Below are 16,285 nucleotides of genomic sequence, written 5' to 3'. Positions count from 1 at the left end.
CTATGGCCCAGATTTACTAATGTCTGAGCCTAGAATATGTCTAAGGGTTCATTCACACGGGCGTTGTTCGTCTGTTCTGTGTATTGGGGCGGCAATTTGGGGTCCCCAATGTATGGGCACCATCCATGCGGCTGCCGCAACAGATCCAGGCCAATTGAACTTGAATGGGGCTGTGATCCGTCTGCACTGCTAAAAATAGAACATGCACGGAGTGTTTCCTTGGGGTTCCGTGCCTCCGGTCCACACCGACCTTCCGGATTGTGGACCCATTCAAGTGAATGGGTCTGCATCAGTAAAGCGGGGTGCACAAGGCCAGTGCCTACATATTGCGACCCGCTGTTTGTGGACCGCAATACAGGCATGGCCGAACAACGGCTGTGCGCATGCGCCCTAAGGCTGAGCTCAGACTTCAGTTATTGTGAGCCCAAAACCAGTAGTGGAGCCTGTTTTTGACTCGCGCCTGGTTTTGGCTCACAGTAATCAATGGAAATAACGGACTAAATAACTGAAGTGTGAACCCAACCTAAGAAGTCACACAATTTAGTGCAAAAAAAAAAGCTTTCTACACTTTTTCCCTACTTGCCCTGAAAGGGATCGGCATGGTGCAGGAAGAAAATTTGCCACAATTCTGGTGTAAAATTCTATTTCTATGGAAGTCAACCAATAGTTGGTATAAAGTCTGCGTTGGCGTGCTTTGTCACATTTATCAAGGGTCACAGGTTGTTTGCTAAATTTGTCTCATCCTTAAGCCTAATACTTTTTTGTGTAGAAAAGCTACCCCAGTTCTCCTACATCACCGTCCTACTGGAGTGAGACTGCAACCTCCAAAGAGCAGCCTGCCGGAATTCACCAGATCCGGCACTGCTGGATGTGGACGGATTCCTCCGGCCCTATTAAGCATTTGCGGATCCGCAATACACGGGCACCGTTCCGTGTGCATTCCGCATCACGGATGCGGACCCATTCACTTCAATGGGTCTGCAAATCCAGAGATGTGGAATGTTGCAGAACGGAGGCACGGAACGGAACCCTACGGAAGCACTGAGGAGTGCTTTCGTGGGGTTTCGTCCCGTACGTCCGTTCCGCAAAAAGATAGAACATGTTCTATCTTTTTGCGGAACGGCCAGATCGTGGTCTAATTAAAGTGATTTGGTCCGCAATCCGCTGCGGCTGCCCCACGGTGGGTGTTCGTGCATTGCGGCCCACAGCACGGCCACGGGGCGCACACGTTTGAGTGCAGGAGGCCTAAGACAGCTCCCGTCCTGAACTCCTAGCACCATTATATTGATTTATGATGCTATGTAACCCTTAGAGGTCTGGAATGTATTGGGTAACAGTGACATCATGATGTCGATGTTATCCAATACATCCCAGAACTCTAAGGGTTACATGGCATCATAAATCAATATAATACTATAGGACCCCGGAAGTGCTGGGAGGTCAGGACGGGAGCTGTCTTATACTCACGCTTCGAGTCCGGACAGTACAACTCGCTCATGTGAAAGCGGCCTAAGGGTGCCTTCACACATTGCGTTTTTTGTTGTAGCTGATGCTGTGGATCATGTGTGTGAATTATGTTGCGCGACAAGACTTTATTTGCGTTCTGTTCCGCTGCAGAATGTTAATTCCACGCCAGAACAGGATGCAGGTATTGACACTTCATCCCCATAGGCGAACATGGGGATGTCTCTATGGTGTGGAAAATTCCACAATGTGTGAAGGCACCTTTACAATGCAAAAAGTCGCACATTTTTGCACAAGTAATCCAAACAGTCACAAAAGCCCCATTTTCCAATGTTTTGAAGCCAGAATTCTGGAGTGAAGGCATGATTAAATCAGGGCCTCCTGTGTTCTAGAGAATACTGTAATCCATTTTTGGAATGCTCTGGGTTTGCATTAGTCATGCCACAAGTCATCCTCTGTATTGTGGGGTTTCTAACTATATGGTGTGGGTATGTATGATACATTTAAGGTGCTTGAAGTGTCACTGCATAATGAGTGTGTTGTCTTGTAGCAGGGTCGCCCCTGTTATTTGAGTGCACTGATGCCCCCATGGGCATTGCAGAATGTCACTAAGGTTACCCGTTCAGTCATTCAGACTGCCAGCAACTCGGCCTTGTTCATACCATGCCATAAATGTGTAATAAACCTTTTTTGTGGAAACAAGTTGAAATAACAGCGGGCGCTGCCCTCCGTGGGTGTCCAGCAATCTGTGTGACATCCCTTTGTTTGTTTTGTTCATGCTGCAGACCACGGCTTTAGTAAGAGACGGCTATAAATCAGTGGAATGTCACCAGACTCCCAGTAACAGTCGCCTGTTGACGTATGTGTCCTGAACTTTTTCCTCCGTCCCTTTTGATGAACCCATGTCACAGAATGGTGATATGTCTATATTGCATTTTTCAGCTTAACAAATAAAGAGATGCCGGTTTTACCAAAATATTATACATTATTTTTAGTCATATTTTGTCTAAAGAGCTGAAATGACACAATGACTTTTGGCTGGAGCTCTTGTGATGTGGTATTCTCTGGATGGTGGGAGTTATAGTGCTGCTTCCATCTCCATTTCCAGTTGAATTGCCCTGGGAATCAGAAATCTTGGGCAGCTGATACCTTGGAGTGATTGATGGCTCTGGTTAAAAGGGTTGTACCATCTGAAACACTGGGGGCATATTGCTAGGACATGCCCCCAGTGTCTGATAGGTGCGGATCCCGCTGGCTTGGCTATTTTTGTCTGCACCATAGAAATCCATGGCGCAGTGACTGTGCTTGAGTGTTGCGCCTTTTCATTTCAATGGGACTGCCAAAAATCGCCAAACGTGGCACTCGGCTATTTTCAACTTTTCCATAGGAATGGAGGGTGGCTTCGTTCGAAGTGTAGGTGCGGGTCCCAGAGTTGAGACCCGCACCTATTGGACATTGGGGGCATATCCTAGTGATATGCCCACAGTCTCTAAGATAGTACAACCCCTTTAACAGAACTCACAGATATTCCTTGAGCTTTAAATGGGTTTTCCAGGCTCCTGATATTGATGGACGTATATATCCTTTATTAGTGATCATCACATTTAAAGTTCAGATACTTAAAGGGAGCCTGTCATCAACTTTTCACTGATGGCAGCATAAAGTAGTGACAGAAATGCTGATGTCAGCGGTGTGTCACTCATGAGCTAAAAGTAAGATGTTGCTGAGAACCAGCATCATAATCCTTGCAGCCCAGGCCTGGAAAAGAGTCACATCCACCTGAGAAGAGTCCTGGTTATACATAATCTCCTGCACCCTCGCCCATCTGCTGCTGATTGGCAGTTCTCTCCTAGAGAGAAAGGGAGACAACCAGGTAGGAGACTGTCAGTCATCAGCAGGTGGGCAGGAGAGCAGGAATTCATGAATAACCAGGACTCTTCTCAGGTGGCCGGGACTCTTTTCCAGGCCCAGTCTGCAATGATTGTGATGTTGGTTCTTGGCAACCACTTACTTTTTACTTATAAATGACAGACCGCTGAAATCAACTCACCTGTCTGTACTTCATACTGCCATTAGTATGGGCAGCAGAAAGTTGATGACAGGTTCCCTTTTAAGCCTTTGCTATGAATTAAATAGTAATATAATTATCCAAATGGCCTGATTTCTCCAATACTCGTAGTAAGGCAACTTCACATTGCTGTTCTACTTTGTATCATTTACTGTCAATGTAGATCGCCTACGCCCATGTTGGCATTGTTGTGAGGATCCACTGGGCACTGAGTCATTTGTTAAAAACTGAGCGCAAAGCCCTTCCTGATATGTTTTGCTGTTATGTGGCATCCTCAGGGGGCTATGGCAAGGAGACTCCTTCCCCTGGGTGATTTATCACCTCATGTTCCACCCCTATTTGTCATAACCAAATAGAGGGTTTTTTGGTTGTCAAGCCCCCTGTGTCTCTTGTGCGACAAGGGGAGTTTCCAGTAACATCTATAGTCTCCTCACAACTTAACATCCATATGAATGCCAAGATCCAAACATTTTCAGCAGAATATTGCACATAGTGCATCTTGGTGCCATTTATTCTCTAGGTAAGCGATGCATGCAAACCCAACTGTCTACATGATGTAAAAAGAAATGTGATTCATCAGACCAGGCCACGTTCTTCTACTACCACATGGTCCTATTCTGAGGCTCAAGTACCTATTGTAGATGCTTCCAGCAGTGGATAGCATAGGCACTATGACAGGTCTACATGGCAAGCAGTAATGCACTGTGTGTACTGACTCCTTTCTATCAGTCAACAGTAACTTTTTTAGCAATTCCTGCTACAGTTTCTCTTCTGTGGCTAGTAATCCTCGCAGAGGGCCTTAGGCTTCTATAAACCTGCGACTGGTTCAACGGTTGTCTTTCTGTGGACCAGTTTTGGTGGGTACTATCCACTGTATACCAGGCACTCCTCACAAGAATTTCCATTTTGCAGATGCTCTGATCCAGTCACTCAAATATTTACTCTTGCCTGTTTCCTTCTTCCAACACATGAGCTTTAAAGGCGTTCTCCTGGAATTAAGAAAATGAAAATGCTTAAGTATTTTATTATAAATATATTCCCAAATACCTTTCATTAGTTATAATGGCTTGTTTTGAACAATCATTAGGAGAAATAAAATGGCTGCCGTCCTATTACTACACACAAATCCTGTCCTAATCATACAGGAGGACAAGTTACTTCACAACACTGAGCTAAAGAGCTGCCTCATCCTCCACTCTGCTCTACATGTCAGGGATTATGATCCTGAATACAGCTGATAAAATCTCAGTAAGAGTAGAGTTCATGAGGAGACATGAAGCACAAAGAGAAGGGTTGGGGTGTAGATAATGGGCAGTATCACTTGTATGCAGTCTCCATTACCACAGCAGCACATTACAACAGTCTGTCCTGTCCATCCTCTCTGTACTTCATGAAAGCCATTCCCACAGAGATTATTCTTATCAGATGTATTCAGGATCATAATCCCTGACAAGTAGAGCAGCGAGGAGGATGTGGCAGCTGTTTAGCTCAGTGTTTTGAAGTAACTTGTCCTGTGTGATTAGGACAGGTTTTGTGAACTAATGGGACGGAGGCCATTTTATTTCCCCTGATTGCTCCACAGACAAAACGAAGCATTATAACTAATGAAAAGTATTTGGGAATATATTTATAATGTAATATCCAAGTATTTTCATTTTCTTAATTCTTGGAGAACCCCTTTAAGAACAGATTATTCTCATGCTGCCTAATACTGTACCTCCTGTCTTGTGCCACTTCATCTTCAAGGTTGTAAAGTTTTGGCTAATCGTTGTGTGTATATATAGCTTGACCTTCTACTTCCTTCTGCCAGTGCACCTGTATGTTAATGTCATGTAGCCACACGCTCTTTGTAAAGCACAACCATTGCCATTGTCTTGTACAGATCCATATGACCCAGCATGGAGGAGCTGGATGTAGAAACATATTTGCATGATGAAATGGAGCGTGGTGTTGTGCTACAAGTTATGGCTGTCCTCGAGGACTTTCCATGGAAATGTATTCCCACCAGAGAAATTAGCTAGTGACAGAAGTGCTATTCAACAGAATATCGTAAGAAAAGGTTGGTTGTGGATCCTGGCAGTGATTTTTTTCACTCTATGTATGATGGCTAATTGAACGGTACAGTGTGTACCTGTTCTGAAGTAGGAGCTGTTTTCCTGAACCTGGGGGCAAGACACGGATGTCCTACCGAGTATGTCTTTCCTGTTTATTGTGTTATCCTTGGCATCCGTCGTTGACACGTGACTCCACCAAGAAGAGTTGCTGCATGCCCAAAGCGGGATCTGGGATGTACAAGTGAAAGGATTGTTTAGTTTGCAATTAAATAGTTGTGGGCGAGTCCTCATTACTTAATATGTTTTCTGTAGTGAGACCTCTTATCCAGGCATCAACGTGCGTGTGGAAAACGTGTTGTGCATAAAGAAATGCGCACAAATCGGATGAAGGTGCTTGGCTACATGGACTCTGCCCTCAGGATACAAAGGAACTTGCATTTTTTTTTCTTATGGATCCTGGCTAGAAAATGCTAGATGACCTCTGGTCACCATTTGAGGCCCCGTGGTTAGCATTTGTAGCAAGGGGTTCAAAGCCAACCCAAAGCAAAATCTGCATTTAATTGTTTTTTCCGTGAGTTCAGTATTGATGACTTATTCTCAGGTCATCAATATCGGATCTGTAGGGGTCAGAACACCAGTACCTCTACTAATCGGATTTTTAGAGAGGCTACAGGGCTTTGGTGTTCTGGTGGTCGTTGCAGCCTCCTCACAGAATACCAAGCACAGCGCCGTACATTATATAGTGGCTGGGATTGGTAGTTTTAGCCCAGACCCGTTTACTTGAATGATAAAGAAACCCATGACTGAGGCCTCAAGATGCTTTACGTTGGGTGAATGGGGGCTTATAGATGCAATTGATTTGTGTTGGAAGCCTTCTGGCTGCAGTGTGAGTAGACCCTATTTTGTGTGTAGATGGGGATGTAAATGGGCTCTTAACAAGCTCTGCCTCTAATGCCACCAGATGTAAGGCAGTTATCCGATAAGTCAGTGTTTGACCAAATGAATAGGCCTTGAGACATGACTCAGATATTAAATAAGCCAGCATCTCATCTGCAGACAGCTTTTTCGGAGCAATGGCCCCTCATCAATGCAGACCATAGAGTACTGGCTTAACTGGGTGAGAGGCCTAAGTCAGGAATTGGGGGGGTACAAAGTCTCCTTGGGAAGAGAGCGCCTTAATCGGCGGGTGGAGACTTATAGGCCATACATGCTCCTCTGGAATTCCAGAGGACCATGTATGGCTTATAAGCCTCCTCACGCAGATTAAGGTGCTCTCTCCAAGGAGAGATAGTACCCTCCATATTCTATGTGTAGGGAACAGATGATAGGCGAAACTGGATTCTATGATTCTTATTCTCAATAAGATTAATTTCATCAAGGATAGTGTTCACATTTTACATCCTGTGCTCTGCTGCCCCCGATAACGACCTGTTTTCAGACATTTCACACAGACAGAAAGTGATGATGGCACGGCAGGAAGATGATAATGCGGGGGGAGCTCAGTCTTTTATTTTACATGCTGCCCGGCTCAGCCATTACGTGATGGCTCGCAGCACTGATAGCGGCAGTGGGGACACAAACATATCATCACTTTTGTAAAGTGTTTGCTGTGAATCCTGGGGTGTATGAAAGATGTGGACACATGGCGGTCACACAAGGCACCAGAGGAGATGAGCACAAACGTTTTGTGTCCTTATTTAGGTTTTATTTGTCTGATGCTAGATTATAATTTCTGGCACAATGTACAGAACGCCCGTCTTTTGCTCTGTAGGGCACGTCCTATTTCTCTGTATTATGTGGATGTGTCTTAATACATTTCATTTGTTTTCTGTCTCTTTTTTTTTTAGGTTTCTCTTCTGGATTCCAAACGAAGCATGAATATTGGGATATTCTTGAAACAGTTTAAAAAGTAAGCTCCGCTAATTGTGTGACCCATCTGGAAACCAGTATGTCCCACTCTGGCTCCTAGTTAGCCATTATTAAAATGAATACTAGTTAAAGGCAAATTGATTGAGAACTGCTTGAACTGGCTTAGCATTTGGGTCTTCAACTTCATAAATAATTTTGCAAACTTTTCATTAAAAAAATGTTATACAAATATCGGTAAAAACTGACATGTGACCTTCCTCATACACCAACAATCATGTATTAAAAGCTCCCTCAAAATGCCATGGTGTACCCAGTAAACCAGGCCTTTATCATACCGACTACAAGGAAGATCTGAGAGTTTCAAGACTGCTGAAAACTCCTGTATTGGTTTTAGGCCTTTTGTACACAAACTTATTTTCTTTCTGTGTCCCTTCCTTTTTTTTTTTTTTTTTTTTTTTTTTTTTTTTTTTTTACGGACAGTATGCGGAACCATTGACCTCAATGGGTCCACAAAAAAAACAGAAGGTACTCCATATGCATTCTGTTTCCGTATGTCTGTCTGTATTTCCGTTCCGCAAAAAAATAGAACGTCCTATTATTGTCAGAATTACGGACAATATAGTTCAGTTCTATGAAGGGCCAGCTGTTCCGTTCCGCAAAATACGGAATGCACACGGTTGTGATCCAATAATTTTTTTTTTTGCGGACCGCTAAATACATACGGTTGTGTGCAAAAGGCCTTATTCAGTGGAAGTTCAGTCTTTGATTTTGGTTCAATTTATTTTAATTTTATTTTAATTTTTATTTTTTTTGTTTCTTTAAACTTGCTATTAGGTCTGTTGAACATGTCATTGAAGATATCCATACGGGGAAGTGTGATTTGTACGACTCTGAAGCCCTTCAGGAACTTCTGAAGTTGTCTCCAGAGCCAGAGGAGGTAAGATTTGTCCTCATTCATGTTGATGTTGTAAAGGGTTACTGCTTCTCCTCCACAGAAGGTGATAGTGATAAAGACGCGGTGATCTCATTAGTGACGTGACTTTTTCCTTTGATAGAAGTGTCCAGCGCACTTGGCTATTATCCAGTGAACCTTCGACCTGTATATTCAGTTACAGAGGACGAGTACAACACATGTATTATTCAGGTTTTTGCCCACTTATAAAGTTTATATATATTTTTATTTACTTATTGCAGCACACGTCATAATGATGTGCTAATTGCGGGGAGAGCTTAACCCTATAGGTACCGTTTTGGGTTGTTTTACAGTGTGCTCCTCTCCAAAATAATTCTGATTTCACCATGATGCATGTGACCCCATTCATCTTTTCATCCAAACTCGCTGTTTTAAAGCATCAAATAACATATAATCGATATTTAAGTTGGAAAAAGCATATCCGGCCAGGTCACTACATTCCACTGCAGCAGTTTCCATTAGCTGCTGACACCCTTCCTGTCTGGGATAGATTGTCAGTGACAATAAAAGGGCCTGCTCTGCTGCTATATTGTCACACCGTAAGGTGTAGTACCATAACCATAGGTCTGTAGGTGAATACCTGGTTGCACTTTTTGGGGTGCCAATAAACAGTAATTATAAGCGATGGTGACCCGGCTGCTACATGTCCATCAGTAATTCCCTGGTTCTGCGTGGCTTGAGCACCAGCAGAAGGCAGTAGCATAGGGCGCACGGCTCTTTCAGGTTACTGATGTCCAGGAGCACTCCAGAGGGGGGCTGTTAGCTGACAACCAGGCCGTGGAGTCACTCTGAGTCAATTTTGGGTGGAATCTATGGAAATGTATTGACTCCAACTTTGGTTTCAAAATAAAAAATATTATGTATTAATATTGTAGAAAGGTATTAAATGCACAGCTTGTTGAATATTTACTTTTTCATATGAAATAAGAACATTTTAGAAATTTTAATCATGTCAATGATGTGTTCTATTCCTAGAACGCCGGGTATTTTTATTTTTATTTTTCAGCTGTTCTGCTCCGTTACAGGATTAGAACAATGGAAATAACGGAAGTGCCGGACAGGGCACATAACTGACTGAACAGACTCCATTGACTACAATGCCGTCCGTTCATTTTTCTTCAGAATCCTGTTTTTGTTTTTGTTTTTGTTTTTTTTGTTTTTGGTCTGGTCTTTGTGTTGGAATCTGTGACGGTGGCCCCAAACAGAGCCTCCAGCACATACGTGACCTCTCCCTAAGGCCTCTAACTAGCAGGGTTGTACAGTTGGTTGGTTTTCATGGTTGGAGGGTAGAAATATAGAGGAGTCAGTCAAGAGTTTGGTTTACCAACTCCGCAGCCTGCTGACCGCTCCTTTATCCTCCTGCACCAGAGCCTTTAAGTAGCCTAGAGTGGTTCTGTCTCTTCTGCCCCATCATAATTGTTATCATATGTCCCTGATTCAGCCTTCTTAAAGGGAAACATGTCCTTTAAAAGTAATGAAAGCTAGCACCTCCATTATAAAGCAAGAGATAACACCGGCTCCACCATTGACAATAGGTGATGGCTGGAGCTCCCCCTTCTCCCCGCACAGTATGACCCCCGAGAAGCTCAGAGCAGGCTCTTAACAATCTTCCATTGATGTCAAGGAGTCCTCTCCAGTCTATAGGTTCCTTTGTCCATGTGACTGCCGTAAAGCAAATCTCTAGATGCCGTCAACAGTGCAGCAGCTCGGGCAAGATGGCCGCCCCCCACAACCACATACAGACCGTAAAAGAAAATGAAATCTACAATGGGATAACAAAAGCAGGTCATAAACAGGTTTCACGATCTGGTGCTAATTGGTAAAATAATCATCAAAATGATATAATCCCTCTGAAGGAGGGGACATTACTCATGAGACAAGCCTGGTGTAATGTGACTACACCTAAAACAATACTTTGTATTACTGCTAATGAGGGAAGTAATATGAGCGTAACTATTTCTCTGGATCTCTAATGTTAATCCTTTTATACAAAGGTTGTTATTTTGCTTTGTTAGATGTGCTGGCAGCGACATTGCCCTGCAGCCTCGTCTGTTATCACTCCGCAGATTACGTGTAGTGCCAAAGGACTTGAGCAAGCTTTTAATATGAGCTTGATTTGATTTACGAGTACTTCCCACTATTCATATTTTTCATGGCTTTTCTTAGAAAAACCTATTAATATTTAAAGACATTTAAAATCTGTCTATCTGGAAAGAACAGTTGAAGTGGTTTTACGTATTTCAGTGAATGGGCGTCAGATAATGTTCTAGACCTGTGAGCTGCAGGGAGGATCGTCATTCATGAACGGCTATACGTGGGAGATGTGCGTACATGTGTGGCCGATCCTTACCGACGTGGACGAGATAGAAGTAGTTGGGAAACTGGAGACCGCTACTCAGTAACCAGATTTTAGTCAAGTCTAGTAGGTGGTTTGAGTATTTATCACTTGATCAATTGACCCTCTGGAGACTGAGCTGCTATTACCACCTCTTATATTAGTTAGTGCCGATATGTTGTGTAGCACTGGATAGAACTTGTCAGTGATCCAGAAAGGACCCGATCACTTGGATGTGGCCAGCACCTAGTTATTTCTCCCTTGTGTAAATTTAGAAACATGCCTTTGGTTAAGGGTGCAAATTGCGGATCTGCAAAACATGGCTACCGGTCGCATTTTGAGGACCGCACATGGCCGGCGCTATATAGAGAATGCCTATCCGCAGCCGTGGACAAGAATAGGACATGCTCCATATTTTTTTGCGGGGCCGCGGAATGAAACGATGGATGCGGACAGCACACTGGGTGCTGTCCGCATCTTTTGCGGCCCCATTGCAAGTGATCTTAAACTCTTGTGCAGGAGCCGTCGGTTCCTGTTTCCTGGGCACGTGCAGGTCTCTGAGCTGGCACAGGCACTCACTGCTTCTCCTGGTATAAGCCCAGGGGTGTGGCTATCGCGGGTGCAGAGGTAGCAGTCGCTACCGAGCCAGGAGCCTGAGGAGGCCCAAAGACTCTTGTGCAACAGAAGAAGACACCAGTGTTATAGAAAGTGCATGCTGGGAGGGCTCTGTCATTGATTTTTGCACTGGGGCCCAGAATCTTCAAGTTACACCTCTGATTGGAGGGAAGGGGTAAAGTCAAGAATTTGGCATGGGGTGGAGGGGGGTGATTTGCCTCAGGCAGCAGGTAGTTTGTGGTTACCTGCCCCTGGCCACAAAGCCTAAGCTGAACTCTTGCACCAGGGCCCATGAGCCGTTAGGTACGCCCCTGTATATACCAGTGTTAGTACACCCAGCTTCACTGCGCGTACCCGGGAAGGGGGAATCAATGGCAGATACTAAAGGTTCCAGGAGAACTTCTTCTGACGTTGGGTCATCTTTGGAGCATCAAACACTCGTGGTTGGGTGCGTTTACAGTAAGGAGACTATTCACATGAACAGCCCCCCAGGCCCTACTCTTTGGTAATTGGCATAGTGCATATAAGTGCATCTTTTTTTTTTTTTTTTACTCTGTGTATGCACAGTTTATATAAGGGGTTTATATAATACGTATATGTAGAGGAGGAATATTGTTGTGCTGGCAGTCTATCTGGGGGATAGGTTATCAGTTCAAAATTTTCGGAAAACCCCTATAAAGGAACCTGCCCCTTGCATTTTGCACACTAGACCGCCAGCAGAAGACCATTCCCCCCCCCCCCCCCCCCCGTGTGCAAAATACATGGGACAGGTTCCTCCTTGTAGCTTTCCGTAGGCCATGGGACGTCACATGCGTTGGTCACATGGCCTAGGAGCTGCTCAGCCCTATTGACGTGAATGGGACTGAGCTGCAATACCAAGCACAGCCGCTATACAATGTACGGTGCTGTGCTTTGTGGGTGTGCAGAAGGCTTCAGAGAAGAGTGCCTTCTCAAACAGTTGATCAGTGGGCCCCCCCCCCCCACCGATCAGATACTGATGACCTACCCCCCTAGCCCCCCCCCCCCCCCCCCGATCAGATACTGATGACCTACCTGTTGCTGTGTTGCGTCTGAAGGAGTAGCTACAGTAATAGTATACTGATACTAGCAAATAGCCGAGAGGTTACATTTTTTTCTGTATCCCGGATCCTGAGCTATTATGATGTCAGTAGGACATTTTTATTTCCTTTCCCCTAGAAATGCCCTGCACTACTTTTCTCTTTTTGTCCTCTTTTAAGCATGTTGCGTGCAGTAATTCAGAATTTGTCCGTAGATTTGTAAAAGATTTGCATGTCAAATATGACACATGCCTGGCTGGATAATTCTATAATGATACACTGTGCAATAATCCTATTATTGCAGCCCATTGTGTTTCTGTATACTGTGTGGGGGATTATGTACAATTATATATGTATATATATTTTGTTTCTGCTTTTATATTGTATCTTGTCTTGACACGCTGCGTTAGCTACACTGCGGATTACAAATAACCTTACAGGGCTGTCTTTATATAGAAATAAAACCATTTTGGAGTTATGTGGGAGAAAAGGAATCTGGAAGGACTATTATCGGCTTAGTGTAGTGTACAGTCGGGGCGCGGCCGTTCAGATTGGGAACAATTCGGCTATCCTGTTTCAGTGGAATAAACTAAACCACCTGGAATTGTTAGTCTGGAGTCTGGACGCCATCTGTACTTGTGCTGGATTGATATGCATGTAATAATATAATCTCTGTTACTTTATAGGTGAAGAAGTTGAAAGCCTTCAGCGGGGAAATAACGAAGTTATCCCTGGCAGATTCCTTTATGTACATGCTGATACAGGTGCCAAAGTAAGTACAGAGCAGAAGTCTTCAGTTGCTCGGCTCCTGTCTTTAAAACAGGTTTTGTCTGCACTTTGGGTTGATAAATGGGAACCGCTTCTAATTTAGTGATAGTCTTCTATAGAAAACCCATCTCCAATTTATTAGCATATTCTGGGTACTAGAGGGCCCCCTTGTTTAGGACCCTCATCTACTAGATAGGGCAAGTAGAGCATTGGCATGGGACAGCCCATTGATTTCAAAGGGAATTATGTAATGCTGTATTTCTCCCATGGTGGCGCTGCAGTCCCGCTCCAGTGATCACCTGCAATAACCGCTTACTCTCAGGGAATCCTCCTAAGGAAAAGTAATTCTGGAAACAGTGGTCATTACTTTTAATTCAGACAAGATCCTGCCGTTAAGGCTAAAGCGGCGAGATTTATTTCTGGCGTCACTGCGTGTTTGTTCAGACAGAATTGCCACATGAGCTGACAATCCATATCTGCCACATCTGATTATGGTTTTGTTGGGGTTTTATCAAACCTTTCAGCAACAGTCTCAGTAGTGCAGTCCTTTTGTCACTTCTTTGGTTGGCATTATGACTTCTCGTGTTATCAGCTTTCTTGTCTTCAGAGCTCTTTAAGGCGTTGGTCAGGGTTGCCATGATGGATACATTGGCGTTTCTAGGGGCCCTGAGATTTTTCCTAATTAACGGGGTTGTCTCAGTTCTAATAACACTTTGCCAGCCATTGTGAATGTTTTGCAATAGCAAAAATGACACCATTATTCTACCCTGCACTTCCAGCGTCGTGCCCTGGTCTTGCAGTGACAACAAAATCTTCCTGGCTGCAGTGGTGACATACCATATACACCACGCCACTGCTGCAGCCAATTCGTGGCCTCAGCATTAGACAGCATGTGACTACTGAGGCCAGTGATTGGCTGCAGCAGTGACAAGGTGTGCACACGAAACAAACATTAGTGGTGAGAATCTGTATAACCCCTTTAAGACCAGGCACTAATACATATTCTTTTTTTCTTGTAATTTTTATTTATTTAAAGGAATTATTACATATAAAGCAAGCAATGGAGTTACGTCACTCCACCAATATTTAGAGAAAATAATCACATTATTATACTTCCAAAATGACATTTTGATGTAAAGTTATGTTTTAAACATGGATTAAGGTTGTAGACTTTCTTCTCTTTTCTGTACATGATTATGGGTTCAGTTATCCTGCCTGTGCTGCTGTTAACCACATTTGGAGAGATGCATTACAGCAGCCATATGGACCATAGGAACCTGTAGTCTGAAGATGTTCTTTCACTTCTAAAGGAGTGTATTTTAGGCATGTTCTATGACCTGTGCAAAGGTCACTTTGCTGGGAGTGGGAGGAGGTCATCTGTGGTGGTTCCTGTGTTATTAACATATAGATAATCCTGCCTGTGATAATAATGAGATGACTACTAAAGAGTTTACAGGAAATGTCAGCCTACTGTGAGGCTCAGTGGCCGGGTTGAGAACGGCAAGATTTCATGATTTTCATTTATTGTAGATGATTATATTGAAAATTGTAAAAAAAAAAATCAATTCTTAAGTTTAACACAATTTGATTTTCTGATGACACATTCCCTAATAAAACAATTTATTAACAGTACTCAGTATGAAATACCTGTCAAACTAAGATTGTGTGAATTACATCTTATTCAGCATCTTTAATATTGCCCCTGATGGAATTGTTGCTGGCCATCCACCTATGTCCCTTACCTTGTGTATCGGCTGTCCCCAGTGGTTATGGCCACCGCCATGATCCTGCAGCAGCGGATGCACTTGTGGGTTTGGTGTCCTGGCTGGGATCTTGGTTGGGTCAGGCATGCTCGGTAGCTCACGCCCTACCTACCTTTCTGCTCTTCATTACAGATGAGTAAGATGCCCCTTTGAGAAACACTGTAAATTAACCCTATGCTGCTAATATCACTGTATCGGAGACAAGCTGAGCTTGCCGTCCGGACTGTCGGTGAAGGGCTTGGTTCTGCTCACTAATCAGGGGGATCGAGGAGCCGAGCAGCCATGGCAAATAATGAAAAATATCATATCCGTCTGTCGCCCCAACCATCCATTCATCATGGGTTTAGTTTGGATGACGGATTACATCTGTGAAAAACTAAATTGGGAGAATGAAATAGCTGTTTAATATTTCAGTGTGTTGCCTTTTTTTTGCTAAAGCAAATATGTCAGTGTGTAAAAGTAATGCGCTTACAAGCATCTGCTTCTTTTTTCCGCAGTTATTACTTGCGAATAGAAGCAATGGTGCTGAAGAAAGAATTCTCACCTACTTGCTCCTCTTTGAATCAGGATATGGTGATACTCCGATTAGCCACAAAAGGTAATTAGAGATACTGCGCGTCCTATTATTTCCTTCATTCTGTAGGATCTATATCTTCTACGTCTTCAAAATGGCAATTCTAAAAAGTACGCCATAAAGGGGGAGAGGTGATTAATTTTCTATCAGCTTGTTTTTTCTCTAATCGCCCTTTACCCTACATCATTTTGGTTTGAAAAATTGCCCATATGATAGCCTGTGATATGGCAGGGGAACCATTCATCAACTTTACAAAGGTTTGATTTAAGATTCCCCCAAATAATCTGCCGCCGCAGAACCGTGGATGTTGGGGCTCTGGAGATTGCTATAGAAGCCTCCAGGACTGCGCAGTAATAGCTAGTAGACGTCCTGTGTGGCTGTACCCTCATCGTCATTTGCAAGGGAAAATATCTGCTGCAGTTTCCAGGTGGAAATAGGTGAAAGCCAGGCGATTTATCTGTAGATTTTGTGGTGGATTTGCTTTGGTTTTCTGCATTGCAAAGGGTAAAACTGTGGTGAACAGAACTTGAAGTGCTGAGGACTTGAAGGGGTTGTCTCTGTTCAGCAAGTGACATTTATCCTGTAGAGAGAGTTAATACAAGGCACATACTAATGTATTGTGTCCATATTGTCTCTTTTGCTGGCTGGATTCATTTTTCCATGGCATTGTACACTGCACGTATCCAGGAGTTACGGCCACCGCTGCAGCGCAGATGTGAGGTGTTCTGGATGGGAGCTGCTGCG

General features: G+C 43.7%; 1 protein-coding gene across 2 annotated transcripts in view; it reads left to right on the top strand.

Moving 5' to 3' along the window:
* FHDC1 (FH2 domain containing 1) overlaps positions 1-16,285 on the top strand; it is a 51,635-nt gene that overhangs the window by 21,509 nt on the left and 13,841 nt on the right. For both annotated transcript variants that reach the window (XM_044300341.1, XM_044300339.1), the window contains exons 3-6: positions 7,434-7,495; positions 8,290-8,392; positions 13,123-13,208; positions 15,465-15,565. In XM_044300341.1, coding sequence (XP_044156276.1) covers positions 7,434-7,495; positions 8,290-8,392; positions 13,123-13,208; positions 15,465-15,565 — 352 coding nt within the window. The remainder of the gene's footprint in view (positions 1-7,433; positions 7,496-8,289; positions 8,393-13,122; positions 13,209-15,464; positions 15,566-16,285) is intronic.

This window comes from Bufo gargarizans, chromosome 1 (assembly GCF_014858855.1).
Source record: "Bufo gargarizans isolate SCDJY-AF-19 chromosome 1, ASM1485885v1, whole genome shotgun sequence".
Taxonomy (NCBI): Eukaryota; Metazoa; Chordata; class Amphibia; order Anura; family Bufonidae; genus Bufo; species Bufo gargarizans.
Note: the sequence above shows the minus strand (reverse complement) of the source record. Positions and strands in the feature narration are given on the sequence as shown.